Source organism: Grammomys surdaster, unplaced genomic scaffold (assembly GCF_004785775.1).
Source record: "Grammomys surdaster isolate TR1022 unplaced genomic scaffold, NIH_TR_1.0 193, whole genome shotgun sequence".
Lineage (NCBI taxonomy): Eukaryota > Metazoa > Chordata > Mammalia > Rodentia > Muridae > Grammomys > Grammomys surdaster.
The window spans coordinates 10,725,709-10,738,690 of NW_021604638.1; the positions used below are offsets into that span (position 1 = coordinate 10,725,709).

Genomic DNA, 12,982 nt, shown 5'->3' on the forward strand with positions numbered 1-12,982 from the left:
AAAGAAACCAGAGTATTCAAATAAGCACAATTGAAAATGGGATTGTGAACGAGATGTGGAGGAGGAGAACGTGGAGAGAAAAAAGAAATGAGGCTCAGACCTGAAAAAGTGCCAGCATTGAGCATCTGGAGGACATCTAGGGGAGCAAAGTGACTTAGAGGCTGGAAGATAAGGGGAATTCAAAATCCCCTTTATGGAGGTAGGAAGGACAATGGGAGACAGAATGACGGCACCCTGTTGGATTTGTTCCAATGGACTTGTGACAGTAACACAGTGTTTGGAGTGTAGCATCACTGTTCTTTGGACACACAGATGGAGAAGGCAAGAAGTCTGTACTCCTTGAGGTGAACACTGCCCCGAAGAACCTTAGGAGCTCCCTAGTTAGGGATGAAGACCCTTACCAGGGAAGGTACTCTACAGAGTTCTTAACTACGTTACACATTTGGTCACCTGGGGCCCGCATGCAATTCTTGCCTTCTGTGGTGCTCACCTGGCCTGCAGAAATATAACGTACTTCACATGTGGCTGCCTTGAGCTTTAGTCCGTTTTCTCAGTCCATTGCATGATGGGACCCACTTAACCCTCTGCTGTTGATGGCCAGTTTGTAGTTTAGAGCTGTTACATACCTAAGCTCAGATCCTGGTAGGTTTCCTGTTACATGCACACTTTGTGTGCTTAGCACCTGTTTGAGATTCTGGTTCTGCTTCTTTAGAGCCAAAGTCCCACTATGGTGAAGTCTGCCCCACCCTCCTTCCAGCACAAGAATGCCTCCTGGGAGGCCAGGCAGAGTTTTGCAGCAATTTTTATTATATAAAGCAAAAAGAACAGCAGTGGACTGTGTGCTCGGCCTTCATTACATATCCGAAGCTCAAGAACAGAGAGGCCCATCAGGAAAGAAGACAGTTCACACAGCCTTAGAACCAAGAGCAGAGATGCAGTAATCAGCAGTCAAGGGAGTGAGGATTCCATTTTCAGTGGGGGTGGGGGGTGGGGGGGGGGAGTGGAGGGGGAAAAACATGTTCCCAGAATATGGAAGATACCCAATCTTCAGTCAAAAAGGTAGACTGACCTACAGCAGACCAGGCCTCCAGACAGGCAGAACGGTGCCAGGCAGTAAACTGAGGCCTGGCAGGGCAACTGGTATGAGAACATCCAGCCACTGTGCAAATCTCCTGTGACTCCTTTAGCTTCACCAAACTCCCTGGTGCTTTAGACAAAGCCACCAACACATCACAGTGAGTTCTTGATGGTCAGCCTTGGCTAGGTTCTCTGCAGAGTCTCCAGAGAGCAGCTCAGCTGCTCTGTCAGTCCTTCCATCCCCAGGGACCCACAGAGTTCAGTTCCTGTAGCCGTCTGCTGACTCCGTTTCCTGATGCGCCTGCAACACTGCCACCGCCTCTTCTATCTACAGGACATAAAACAGAGGGGCTTAGTGCAGCCGCCTCAGCAGGACCATGACTTCACTTGCATTATAAAGGATGCATGGAATACTCAGACCCTGCTGCTCACACGATCCCAGCCCACTGCCACCTTCTTAAAATTGAGGTGACACTGCTGGACATGACTGTACCATCAGAACACAGCTACCTGCACTGAAGATTTACTCGGAACCTACACAGAGCTCATCTGTGGAGGGTCTGAAGTTGTGAACCCTCAGCTAAGACCCAGCTGATTGATGTTAGCTGCCCTAACTTCTCTAGGCCAGCCCTTGGTCTTTGCTGTACAGCCACCCAGTCTCCACCTGCCTTGGCATGGAGGGACTCTGGGGACTCCAGCAATAGCAGAAGTTCCAGGTTGTCCATTTCCAGCAGCATGCCCGTGATCTTGCCAGTCAGTGAGGCGCAGGCATCGTGGATGAGGGAGTAGAGACGCTCCCCTGTGTAGAACAACCTGATAGCTTACACACACACTTGCCTCAAAGCCCAGTACTCCATGAGTGGCATCATGGAGTGGAGCAATGAGGGTGCCTCGGATCTTGTCCTAGAACCTGTCACCCCAAGCTACATCATGTAACATTACTGGAAACTCTTCTTTCCAATTTTATAAAGTGGGCATAGCAACCCCACCTTTGAGGACAATCTGAAGGGTCAGGTTGAATATTATATATAAGTATATATATTCAATATATATTATAAATATATAGTTATAAATATATAAGTGATATATTATAAATAATAGCAACATAATAAAATAATAATGTATAAATATAAACAATATTATATAAAGGGGTCTACAGCAAAGTCAGTTGAGTTTCAAGACTCCATTTGTTTGTTTTGTAAGAAGTGGTTCTGACTGGACACACCAAGATTCCAGATAGGATGTAATATTCAACCTGAGGCTTTGGGGTACAGGAGGTACTTCCAGCATTATAACCTAGTTTTAGTGTCTGGCCATCTTGACAAGGCATGGAGGAACACTACAGGATGGGGATACTTGACTTGGGTTAGAAAAGTCTTCCCATAAAGGAGTGACGGTTTACAGACAACGATCAGTGGTGCCTACATTAGGCATTTGTAATTTTCTTCTGTTTGGGGTAGGGGTGGACTGGGGCATGAAGTGGCAAGCCCTGGTAAGCAAGCTAAGAAAGCAATAGCAATGAGGGCGTGAAGGGGCGTGAGATTTGTGTGGTCATGAAGTGAAGAACGTGCCGACCAGCAACAAGTTGCTCATTCATTCCAAAATTAATAGGGTGTGGGTATGGGTGCGCGCGCACATGCACGTGCATGGCGTGCATACAGAAAGGCCAGAGGAGGACATCAGGTGTCCTGCTCTATCAGCCTCCCCTGAAGACAGTGTCTCTCACTGCCCCTGAAGCTGGCTGTTCAGCTAGGCTGGTTGGCCGACAAGTTCCTGCCGTCTTCCCATCTCCATCCTCCAACTCTAGAGTTAGGGCATACTTAGCCGTGGCCAGCTTTTATATGGCCGCTAGGGATTCAAACTTAGGTCCTCAAGCTTACACAGGAAGCACTCTTACCTACTGAGCCATCCCCCTGTCTCCACTTAGAGTCTGTCAGAAACTCTGAGGCTGGAGAGGAAGTACTCTTGGAACTCAGAGTCCAGCGGGAACCCTGTATTTTCCCAGCACGCAGGGATTTCCTGCCTCCCATGGTGAGCACTGGGAGACAGGTGAAATTTAACCAGAGCTTCCCCACTTTGGAAGAGACATGAAGATGTGTAATGACCACCCTGGACCGGTAGAAACCCAAGGGTATTTTCCAACCCTGCTTCATGGCCCTGAGCCCATATCCAGATCTCCCACTTAAAGTCAGAGCCAGATAGCAGGCTGGCAAAAGCCTTGGGACTGTCAGCCCACTGGTATTTCAAGACAAAAGGACACAGGCTTAGAAAGAGGTGGCTTGGGTGAAGCTACCTAGTCTGAGTGACGGAAGGGACCTTGTTCCCATGCCTATCTTCACTCAAGGTGTTTTCAGCAGGCTAGCCAGCTTGCACTCCTCCTACCTGCCCCAGTGGGAGAGATCCAGCAACTCACCAATCATCTGTTTCTGCTCATGCAGAGGTGCAGCAGCCAGCATGGACACAGTCAGAGGCTGATGGCCAGGGACATACACAGCCGACTCCTGGACCTGCACATGGTGCCAGGAACACAGTCCTTAACCACATGGATAGGAAAGGCCTCACACACTTACCCCATTGGGTGAACACAAGCATCCAAGAAAGGCTCTGGAAGAGGGAAGCAAGGTCTACACAGTCAGGGGATGCAGGGGGCAGAGAGTCCCTAATAAGGGCGTAGACTGGAAGACAAAGTTATGCTCAAACAGAGATGTTATGAACCAGTGAAGGCCCTTCAAAAACCACTGCCACATGAAAGGCACACCTAATCACTCTGCATCTGATAAAGGACTATTCTCAGCAGGCTTTATGAACACAGCAACAGCAATGTACATCTTAATCAGGTGTGTGCATGTGTTGTGTGTGCTGTTCTCAATTTTCCTTGAACTTTTTATGCTAACCTTTTTTTAAAAAAAGATTTATGTATTTATTGTATGTATATGAGTGCTGTAGCTACATGTATACCTGCATGCCAGGAGAAGAAGATCTCACTATTGATGGTTTGTGAGCCACCACATGGTTGCTGGGAATTGAACTCAGGACCTCTGGAAGAGCAGCCAGTGCTCTTAACCACTGAGCCATCTCTCCAGCACCTCTGTAACTCTCTTACTAACTAACTAACCTAAGCTAACTTTAAAAGTACTGTTGCTTTTTAAATACAATTGTTCTTTTTAGAAGAAGTCATCCAAATAAGACATTGAAAATCTAGACATGTTTCAGTAATACTGAATTTGAAACCTTTGTGGGGGGGGGGGGGACAGGCGATACTTTAGCCTTTTAATTATAATAAACATTTTTAGTCCTATTTTGAAGTTTAATCTCATTCCTTCAGTGCTCAGCATGTTCTTAGAATCCTTCTCCTGCACTCAACAGCAAGTTCAAATTCATTTTGGTAATGACCTAGACAAAAAGTTTGCAGCCAGTAAATAGAACGTGTCCATGGTCCTCTTTCCCCTGTTAGTAGGAATGACCTTTGACTGATTGCACGCATTAGTAAATGAAATTTTGTAAGTCAAGAAAGGCGAGGACCAGAGGGAAAATGCCTTAACCAAACTTATGAGCCAGGATACCCAGAGCCCACAGTGAGCAGCCAGCCTTACCCCGTGGGCACTGTGTACAGCTGAGGATCCTCTATGTGGCACGAGAGGCTGGCCTGGAAGAGAGGATCCCTCCCCACCTGGTCCTGTAGTCTGGGTACCAATGTTGACTATAAAAAATAAAGAAACAAGCAGGTTTCAAACAGCCACTTAGGAAAAATACATAGCAAAGTTGGCGAATCAGTAAAGAAGTTGAGACATGTGGGCACTGTTAGCAGGAATGTTGGGTATGCAGCAACTGTAGAAATACAATCCAGGAGTTCCTCAAAGAGTTAAACACAGGATCAACACATCCAGCAATCTCGGTTCTGGTTGTGCAACTCAAAAGAATTGGAAGCAAAGTCTCAAGGAGATAACCTGCAACCCTGTGTTCATAATCGTAATATCCATGTACAAGAACCCACGGGTGAAAACAATCCATATGTTCTACAGGCGAATGCACAGCCAAACGACACAGAATCTACATGTGCAGGACATAGTGGGAACCTCACTGAATCTTGAGGATGGCGTGCTAAGTGACAAAGTACTGAGTCACAAAGCACTGAGGGTCCGCTGCCATTGACATGAAGTAACCGCACTCTGAGTCACGGGAACGACTGCTTTTCAGCCTTTGAGCTGAGATCAAATGCAAATTCAAAGAGCCAAAAAAGAGGGTGGGTTTGTTTTTCAGAGGCTAGGAAGAATTATGAATGAGGGATTATGGCTGACGGAAAGTTTGGTTTTCCAGACAACGGTGGCAATGGCTGCAGTTCGTTCTCGGCACTGTGAACGCACCGGCTGCCACTAAACTGCAGGCTTAAGAACAATCAAGTTCTCACTGGTCTTGTGTAATACCACGGTTCCCTTCCCAGCACCCACAACAGCAACGCACACCTGCCTGTGACTCTCATTCCAGGAGATCCGGCACCCTCCTCTGACCTCCATGGGCACTGCACACATGCTACACATACATACGTGGAGGCTAACACTCATGCCCATAAAATAAAAATAAATAAACTTTTAAGAAATAGTAAAGCAGTCAATTATACATTGTGCATATTTTACCACAGTTGAAGTTTATAGCAATGACCATGGGTGGTGAAACCTGGCAGCGACAGAGCTATATGTTACGTATGTTGAAACCTGGCAGCGACAGAAGACCAGGGATTTCATCTGACTCATTATGCAGAATCTCCAAAGAACAACCCCCTCCTCAGTGCTGAGCACAGGGCCAGCACCTTCCATACTTGCTAAGATTCAAGTCCTTCCATTTTTTAACTCACCAATCCTCCCAACACAATTTTTATCCCCATTTTAAAGATTAAGCCAGCAGAGACAGCAATCAACAAGGGTCCCAAACTGACACCCAAGGGCTGGATGCCATGCTAATATTTATGTTACAGACAACCTCCAAAGCTGGCCTGGCTCACCATGAAAGCAAGGTCACTATGGAGCCTGGTCTAAACTTACCTCCACTGCCAACCCCCATTTTCTCGCTCTTTAACACCCACCCTTCCATTCCAAATCCTGGCATCACTCACACATACTTACCTACTCTTTGCGTGTGAGGCACTTGGCTGGAGGCCTGGCTGGCACTGCTGAGGTGGATACAGGGGTGCTGCGTCGTGCTTAGAGGCTGGACCACTGAGGCAGCTGGAGGGCAGGTAGCTTATAGCACAGAGAAAAAAACAGAGGTTTTGGGTGAGCATCAAAGAGCCACACTGTGCCCTAAGTTCCCAGAACTGGAGAAGAGGTAGAAATTCACAGCAGAGAGAGAGAAAGAGAGAGAGAAGGGGGGGGAGACACAGAGAGAGACAAAGAAAGGCAGAGACAGAGAGGTGCAGAGACAGAGAGAGAGACAGAGACAGTCAATTTACCTGGACCAAGAACCTATGAAGGGTGTACAGAAATCTGCAGTGACAAAACCAACTCATGTCCCCCAGGCCCTGAAATTCTCCAGTTCCCCGATCATTCACTTTAGTCCTAACAGAACTGTGTGGGAGCCTGGCTCTCAGAAAGGCATTTATCAGCAATTGAGCCAAAAGAGTTTCATTTTTTATTCTCTGCTTTGCAAGAATTTTCAGCCCCAAATCAGAGTAGCCTTTGGAGAGAACTGATAATGGCCACACTATGTGTCTTGCCACACTATATGTCTTTGCCAGGGTTGCCATAGTGGTTGGTGCTTCATGAACATTTCATTTAGTCCCAAGTCAGGGAGGGGAAACGGAGGCTCAAAGGAGGGGAATAAGGTAACCAATTCTGAGAAACGCAAAGCCAGGCTTGATCTCATAGTTTTACACTGTCTCTTCTAAGGCTCACATCTACAAACTGGACTGAAGGTGGAAAGGGCTGGGTCACTTACACGAAGGTCCATGTGGCTGGGCTGTCCACCTGGGGTCAGGCTGCATTGGAGCTATGGAGCCAGAACTATAGTACATAGCCTGGGCTGTAGACTGTGGAAGAAGAGGATCCAAGGTGAGTGGCTTTGAACCTTCTCAAGGACACAACACTATCCCCTGCAGGAAACAGCTCAGGCCTCCATGGAGGATCCAGGCTCCCACCTCATCTCCCTTTACCCCTCAACCCCTTAGAGCAAGATCTCAGATTTATGTCAACCATTGTTCCTTACTCTGGCCCAGTGACCTAGATAAAATACATCACTCCAATTTGTTCCAGCTCAAGCAATTGCTAAAGGAAAAGCACACAAAGCCAAAGCCCTTGCTGTGGCTACTTTCTGTCATCACCTAAAAGCAAGACGAGACAAGGGTTTCTGGGCACAGCGTAGCAATCACACATTTCTTTCTATTACTCTGAGTTCTATGCGGTCATTTCCCTAGCCACATTCCTCAGAGCATGAACAGCCAGGGCAGCGTATGAGTTGAAAAAACACTATAGGCACTGTGGCTGTTTGGGGGGTGGGGGACGACGGATGCCGACATAACTGGGGAAGATAATGGAAGAAATTCAGGCTTGATACTTAATTGAAGATCTCCAAAACTCATTTAACCACAGAGTCCCTTCTGGACAACACTCAGGAATCTCACACAGACTGGAAGACAAGCTAGCATGGAGGCCCCTCTAAAGATGGAGCAAGTGAGACTTTCAGGGGTTGGAGCAGCTTGTCTGAGGTCTCTTCAACAGAACCTCTATTTGTCTGTAAAGTTCTGTCCCCCAGCCTGAGCTGTAGACACATTGTCACCTGGGGTACTGCAGATAGCAGGTAACTGGTAGGCTGCTGGAAGGAGCTCAAGACAGAGCGAGAGAGGCGTCGCCTATACTGGTTGGTCAAGATGGCCTTCCGCTCTTCCTTGCGCTGCGCCAGGGCCACATACAGTGGTTTCGTACCCACGATGCGCCCATTCATCTCTGTCACGGCCTTCGTTGCCTCTTCTGGAGAGGAAAAGCACACAAAGCCAAAGCCCTTGCTGTGGCTACTTTCTGTCATCACCTAAAAGCAAGACGAGACAAGGGTTGCTGGGCACAGGGTAGCAGAACTCCTGGGATATATGTTTCTGCCCTGGGAACATATCCACCGCTCAGCAGACTCTGAAACATACTGGGATAATGGGAGGGATGAGCCCTCATTTACTGAGGCCTGCTGTGTGCCACACACTTCACAAGCCTTTGTGACTCACACCTAGCCTCCTGATGAGGGAGGAACCATGGCTTCCCCTTTACAAGGGAAAATGGTGGTTCAAGAGTGACTTGTCCAAGGCCATCTACCTGGTGGCTCAAGCACAATCAGGACTCAAGACACTCTGGCGGTTTCTACTCTTCCTCAAGGCATGAGGTTGGGTTCTTCAGAAGTCTGCAACAGACTTTCCCAGCAGCCTTATAATTTTGGACTTTCGACCTTATCACTTTAGACTTCTAGAAAAGCTTAAAGAACAAAGAGCAATGTGTGGTGGTGCACACCTGTTACTCCAGCACTGGGACACCGAGGCCAGGGGATCATTGAGAGCTCAAACCCAGCCTGTGCTACATAGTGAGTTCAAAGCTAGCCTGCACTACATAGTAAGTTCAATGCCAGCCTGTGCTACCTAGTGAGTCCAAAGCCAGCCTGTGTTACGTAGTTCAAAGACATCCTAGATACACAGTGAGATCTTGTCTCCAACCCAACAGCCCCCAATAAAAGAAAACAAGAAGGCCCAGAGTTGCTCACTGCTGTTGACTGTGATGCTGCTCTACTTCCAGGCTTTGCCCTAATGGAGCTCTGAACTGATCATCCTCATCTTTCCACAGATGAGACACAGGGGACATTCTTAACCCTTTTCAAGCCTGAGAGCCAAGAGCCCTTTAGAGCAGCACTCCAGCAGAGCTCACGCTGTGACAGTGACTGCCAGACCCCAAGGGAGGGGCACTGGTGGGGTTGTCCAAAGATGTCTTTATTTACTTTGATTACAGAAACATGCAACAGGAAGGAAGCATAGCCGTATCGGCCATGCCTGGGACTTGCTTGTGAAATCAAATGTTTTTATGTCATCCTAATGGTGTTCACAGCGTGCTATCTACTGTCAACGCTGCTGTGATGACCCTTGGCTTTCCAACATCAACAACACAGCACATGGGCCTGTAGCTTTCCGACATCAACAACACAGCACACAGGCCTGTCGCTGTCGTATTTTGACAATTAGATTTCAATACAACTGGCTTCCTGATAGTTCTATGAATTTTATTTTTTGCATTTAAAAATATTCTTAGAAGGGATCCACAAGCTCATCAGACCAGATGTGTCATAGTGTGTGTGTGTGTGTGTGTGTGTGTGTGGTATGTGTGAATGGCATGTGTGGATGTGTGTGATGTGTTTATATGTATGTGGTGTGTAGTATGTATGTGTGTGGTGTGTTTGTGATATGTGTATGTGTGAGTGTGTGGTGTGTGTGTGTATTGTGTGATGTGTGGGTATGTATGCGGTGTGTGTATGTGTAATGTGTGGTGTATATGTGTGTATATGTGCGTGATGTGTATGTATGGTGTGTGTATATGTGGTGTGTATGGTGTGTATTATGTGTGTGGCATGTATGTGTGTGATGTGTGGTATATGATGTATATGTATGTGGTGTGTGTATAAATGTGCGTGAAATGTGAATGTGTGGTATGTGTGTGTATGTGTAGGGTGTGTGTATGTGTGTTTGTGTGTTTGTGTGTGATATGTGTACACTGAGGCCAAAGGAAGATGTTGGACATCTTGCTCTACCACCATCAACTTTACTCCCTTGAGACAGTCTCACTGTATCTGAAACCAGGCTGGCAGCCAGCAAGGCCCTGCTATCCTCCTGTCTCTACCCAACAGAGCACAGGGGTTACAGGCTAACACATGACAGGAGTTAGGTTTTTATGTAGGTTATGGGGATTTGAACTCAGGTCTTCATGCTTGTACAGCAAGCACTCTTACCCACTACATCATCCCCCCAACCCAGAGAACAGACATCTCATTGCAGAAATATTAAGAGTTTCTGTTAGCAGATATTTTTTGTTTTGTTTTGTCTTAGTTCGTTTTTGTTTTTCAAAACACAGTTTCTCTGTGTATCCGTAGCTGTCCTGGAACTCACTCTGTAGACCAGTCTGGCCTCGAACTCAGAAATCTGCCTGCCTCTGCCGTCTAAGCACTAGGACTAAAGGTGTGTGCCACCACTGCCTAACTTTATTGTTCCTTTTTAAAAAATGATCTGCCTGCCAGGTGGATCTCTATGAGTTCGAGGCCAGCCTGGTCTATAGAATGAGTTCCAGGACAGCCAAGGCTACACAGAGAAGCCCTGTCTCAAAAAACCCAAATAAATAAATAAATAAAATAGAACAAAACCCGAATAAATAAATAAATAAATAAATAAATAAATAAATAGAACAATAATGCTACTAAAGCTAAAACTTAAGTGAAATTTACAGTTAACTTGGCAATGGCTTATTTACAATAGACAATGCATACGCCTTCATTCACTTTAGCTTTTTTCTTTGTATTTATTCTTCTCTCATTGACTTATTTTTACCACATTTTGTATAAAATAGAAAAAGTATAGAATTAGATAAATCCTCATCATATAACCTGTTCCTGCCTCTGTTCTCCATCCATAGCCAAGTCAAAGGCCATTTCCACTTCTTCCATGAAGCCCCCTACTGTCCCACTGAGCTTCTGCATCCCTGTATCCAACACTGCCTCCCATCTTCTGTTCGTGCGTGCGTGTGTGTGTGCGTGTGTGTGTGTGTGTGTGCACGCGCTAACCACACACACCACTGCACATGCCACTGCACACAGCTCCCTACCACTGGATGCAGCACTAGAGCACTGCACCACTGCACACAGCAGTATGCACAGTACTTCAGCACTGCACAGTACCACACCATGTGCATGTTCATGTGTGTGCATGTGCTAATGTGCAGGACACATGTTCATGTCTCTGCAGGTTAACATACATGTGTCTACAGAGCCAGAGGATAACCATGGGTATCATTCTTCAAGTAGTATCCACCCTTTTTTTGTGGCAGGATCTCAAGTAGGAGAGACTGACTGTCTGGGAAGCCCAAGGAATCTGCTTGCCTGGAATTACAGTAGACAGCACTGCACCACTGCATACAGGACACAGCACCACACACACCACTGCATATGCCACTGCACACAGCTCTCTACCACTGCATGCAGCACTAGAGCACTGAACCACTGCACACAGCAGTATGCACAGTACTACAGCACTGCACAGTACCCCACCACTGCACAGCACTGCACCACTGCACAGTACCACACCAACGCACAGTACTGCACTGCTGCACACAGTACCACACCAATGCATACATCACTAATGCACACAGCACTACAACACTGCACCACTGCACACAGCACACAGCACTGTACCACAGCACACAGTAACACACCACTGCACACATCACTGCACTACTGCACACAGCACACAGCACTGCACCAATGCACATAGTACCACACCAATGCACACAGCACCGCACTACCACACACAGCACACAGCACTGCACCACTGCACACAGTGCTGCACCAATGCACACAGCACTGCACCAGTGCACACAGCACAGTACCACTGCACACAGTGCCATACCAATGCACACAGCACTGTACTACTACACGCAGCATATAGCAATGCACCACTGCATACAGCACTGTACCACAGCACACAGCACTGCATCACTGCATACAGCACCACCGCACTGCACCACTGCACACAGCACTACACCACTGCACATAGCACTGCACCACCACACACAGCACTGCACCACCACACACAGCACTGCACCGCCTCATACACTACCACACATCTCACACAGCACACAACACCAAACTTAGCTTTTAGTTTTACCCCTGTTCATAGGCTAGAACTCAGATCCTCATGCTAGCAAGGCAAGCATGTCACCAACGGAGCTCTCCCCAGTCCTGACTTCCTGTCTCACAATAGTGATGCATCTGACCATATCACCAGATCATAAAGCCTTCAAAGGTGTGGACTGTGTCTTACTCATTTGCATATACTTCCCTCAGAGCCTGGCATGAAATGAATAAATCTTGGGTCATTTTACAACCACCTGGGCTGCTTTATAAAGTCAAATATCTCTGGGGCAGGAGAGGGGGGGCTCAGCAGGTAAAGACACCTGCTGCCAAGCCCAGTGACTTGAGTTAGATCCCAAGGGGCCCATACAGTGGAAGGAGAGAACTGACCCCCAACAGGTTGACCTCTGAGCTCTGGAGGGATGTGTGTATACACATACACAAGATGTAATACAACTTTAATTAAAATAAAAAGTCAAATGTTCAGGTCATGCCCTCAGAATTCCACATGCAGCCTGTCTGACCCAGATGAGAAGCCAGAGCTGCAGCCCACACAACTCATGCTACACTTTCATCTTGTGAGTGACACATGGACCCTAAGCCTCCTTCACAGTCGTGGAACTGCTGAGGAGGATGGCCATTTGTCACATGTTAGGTACATCACAAGATTGGGTACACAGCTGGTACTCAACAAATGAGGAAGAAAGAGTGAAGGGTGATAGGTGACATCCAGCTGTCCCATTTTTTCAGATGAATAAACTGAGGCCCAGACAGAGGATACAATTCTGGAATATGTCATACAGTAGGTATCTGTGAGCGATTATTAAATAAAATAAGGCTATGGCACTTCAAGCCCAGCGCTATGACTACATTATATGTTTATTTTTTTTTCCCCATCCAGTCCAGACAAGACTGCCAATGGATCTCCAAAGGTGTTAGCCAGAAACAGAAAGAAGGACCCAACCCAAAGTCTCTGGAAGCTAACCGAGAGGCTGGGGGTTGTACAGGGGTGAGAGGCTGGGGGTGTGCAGGGGTGAGAGGCTGGGGGTGT

At 47.1% G+C, this 12,982-nt stretch overlaps 1 protein-coding gene across 1 annotated transcript in view; it reads right to left on the reverse strand.

Moving 5' to 3' along the window:
* Positions 1-1,336: 1,336 nt before the first annotated feature.
* Pabpc1l (poly(A) binding protein cytoplasmic 1 like) overlaps positions 1,337-12,982 on the reverse strand; it is a 25,659-nt gene continuing 14,013 nt past the window's right edge. The window contains exons 8-14 of the mRNA XM_028769734.1: positions 7,846-8,094; positions 7,009-7,099; positions 6,198-6,314; positions 4,671-4,777; positions 3,491-3,584; positions 1,746-1,876; positions 1,337-1,405 (exon numbers count right to left, since the gene is read on the reverse strand). Coding sequence (XP_028625567.1) covers positions 1,337-1,405; positions 1,746-1,876; positions 3,491-3,584; positions 4,671-4,777; positions 6,198-6,314; positions 7,009-7,099; positions 7,846-8,094 — 858 coding nt within the window. The remainder of the gene's footprint in view (positions 1,406-1,745; positions 1,877-3,490; positions 3,585-4,670; positions 4,778-6,197; positions 6,315-7,008; positions 7,100-7,845; positions 8,095-12,982) is intronic.